The sequence below is a fragment of the Merops nubicus genome, unplaced genomic scaffold (assembly GCF_000691845.1).
Source record: "Merops nubicus isolate BGI_N331 unplaced genomic scaffold, ASM69184v1 scaffold22838, whole genome shotgun sequence".
Lineage (NCBI taxonomy): Eukaryota > Metazoa > Chordata > Aves > Coraciiformes > Meropidae > Merops > Merops nubicus.
In genome coordinates, this window is record NW_008624529.1 from 70,282 (window position 1) to 72,205 (window position 1,924).

At 47.1% G+C, this 1,924-nt stretch overlaps 1 protein-coding gene across 1 annotated transcript in view; it reads left to right on the forward strand.

Moving 5' to 3' along the window:
- The window catches only part of LOC103777833 (hypermethylated in cancer 2 protein-like), a 32,423-nt gene extending 31,817 nt beyond the window's left edge, over nt 1-606 (forward strand). Inside the window, 1 exon segment of the mRNA XM_008945393.1 lies at nt 1-606. This exon segment is cut by the window's left edge and continues 36 nt beyond it. Coding sequence (XP_008943641.1) covers nt 1-537 — 537 coding nt within the window. The 3' untranslated portion in view covers nt 538-606.
- Nucleotides 607-1,924: the final 1,318 nt, after the last annotated feature.

A 1,924-nucleotide genomic window follows, 5' to 3' on the forward strand; every position in this document is an offset into this window, starting at 1 on the left:
GCGCCGGTGGCCTACGGCGACAACCTGTACGTCTGCATCCCCTGCGGCAAAGGCTTCCCCAGCTCTGAGCAGCTCAACGCCCACGTGGAGACGCACACCGAGGAAGACCTTTACATCAAGGAGGAAGGCACATACGGCGGCAAGGACGAAGCCGAGGATTTGTCCAACCCCAACCAGTCCTATGCTGCGGAGTCCCGACCCTTCAAGTGTTCAGTGTGCGAGAAGAGCTACAAGGATCCAGCCACGCTGCGGCAGCACGAGAAGACTCACTGGCTGACGCGGCCCTTCCCTTGTAACATCTGTGGCAAGATGTTCACGCAGCGGGGCACCATGACACGGCACATGCGCAGCCACTTGGGGCTCAAGCCCTTCGCTTGCGAGGAATGCGGGATGCGCTTTACCCGGCAGTACCGACTGACAGAGCATATGCGTGTCCACTCAGGAGAAAAACCTTACGAATGTCAACTGTGTGGTGGGAAATTCACCCAGCAACGCAATCTGATCAGCCACCTGCGAATGCATACCTCTCCCACATAAGCCAAAGACTCCAGAATGAGCCCATCCGCAGTGATTTACCTTTCTGTAGACTTGCTGCTTAAAAAAAAAAAAAAAGAAAAAAAAAAGAAAAACAAAACAAAAAGGGGGCAACTCCCCATACTCTGTTCAGTCATAGGAGGCCTAAACAAATGTAGCTTTAACATTTAAAAAAAAACCCTTCCTTTTTTCCTTTTTTTTTTTTAAAAAAAAAGAAAGGTCCACAGCCAAGCTGATGCTTTTAGCCCAGCTCTCCCTCCAAACCCTGGTGATCTGGTAAGAAATGTCACTTCTTGGACACATCAATTTCATTGCCATATTGACTATCCAGAGCAGGTAAGAGGACCATGGGGAACTCTCAGCCTCTGCTGGCTCTCCCCAACCTGCCTCCTTCCTTTATGTTACTGTCATGCGTCTCACCTTCTCTCCTAAAACCAAACTCAGTGGGGGCATTTCTTGCCATTAGAAAGAAAATGAAGTACCCCGCCTTTTCAGTGGCCTAAGTAGCTGTGAAATAACATAGCACAAGTGCAGCAGCTGTGGCTGTGGACCATCTCACAGGGTTGGCAGCCCCTTCAGATACTGTGGGAAAGCCACAGCAGTGGTGGAACCCACCACCCTTCCCCTGGGCTGGCGCTGGTGGGGAGAGCAGTCTACCTAGGTGTGCACCAGCCAAGTACATCACTTAAAGAAAAGGCAGTGCCTCTTTCACCATCCCTCCCTCTTTTGGTTTTGATCTTTATCCCTGGCACGCGTAACCACATGCCACCTTTTCCCAAAAAACAGACAAACCTCTTCTGCCTTACCCATGACTGAACAGGGAGTGGATGCCCTGGGAATTTCTTTCAGTGAGCAGGGGGTCGTCTTTACTTTTCTAGTAGTTTCGTATGAATATTCTTTGCTTAGAGGTACTTGTTTTATTAAAGGAAAAACCATTGTAACGTTTATGTGAATGTTTGAACTGGAAGGTCTGAGGTTAATTCTAGGGTGGGTGGGTGGGGAGGGGGTTTGATGTAGGCTGGACTTGCTACAAGTTCCTTAGGTACTTTTTTATTATTTTTTTATTTTATTTTTTGTGTGTGTGTATGTTTTTAGCTTTCCTCCCTCACTAAAGAACGAGTCTGTGTGGACAGGCTTGTTACCTTTGCTACCTCTTGAATACATGAGAACAATAAGATGGTTAGTGAAAGATTAGGCATTTTTTTTTTCCTCTTATTGTAAGTAATTAAATGTATAAAAGTAGAAGCTAAATTAAAATTAAGGGATTTTTACCACCCCGTCCTTCCATTATAAGTCAGCGAGAGAAATACTGAAGCAAAGCTTGGCCAAAGACAAAGCAAAAAAAAACACTGAGCCAGAGGCTGTGCTGGCTGCGTCGACTGCCTCACTC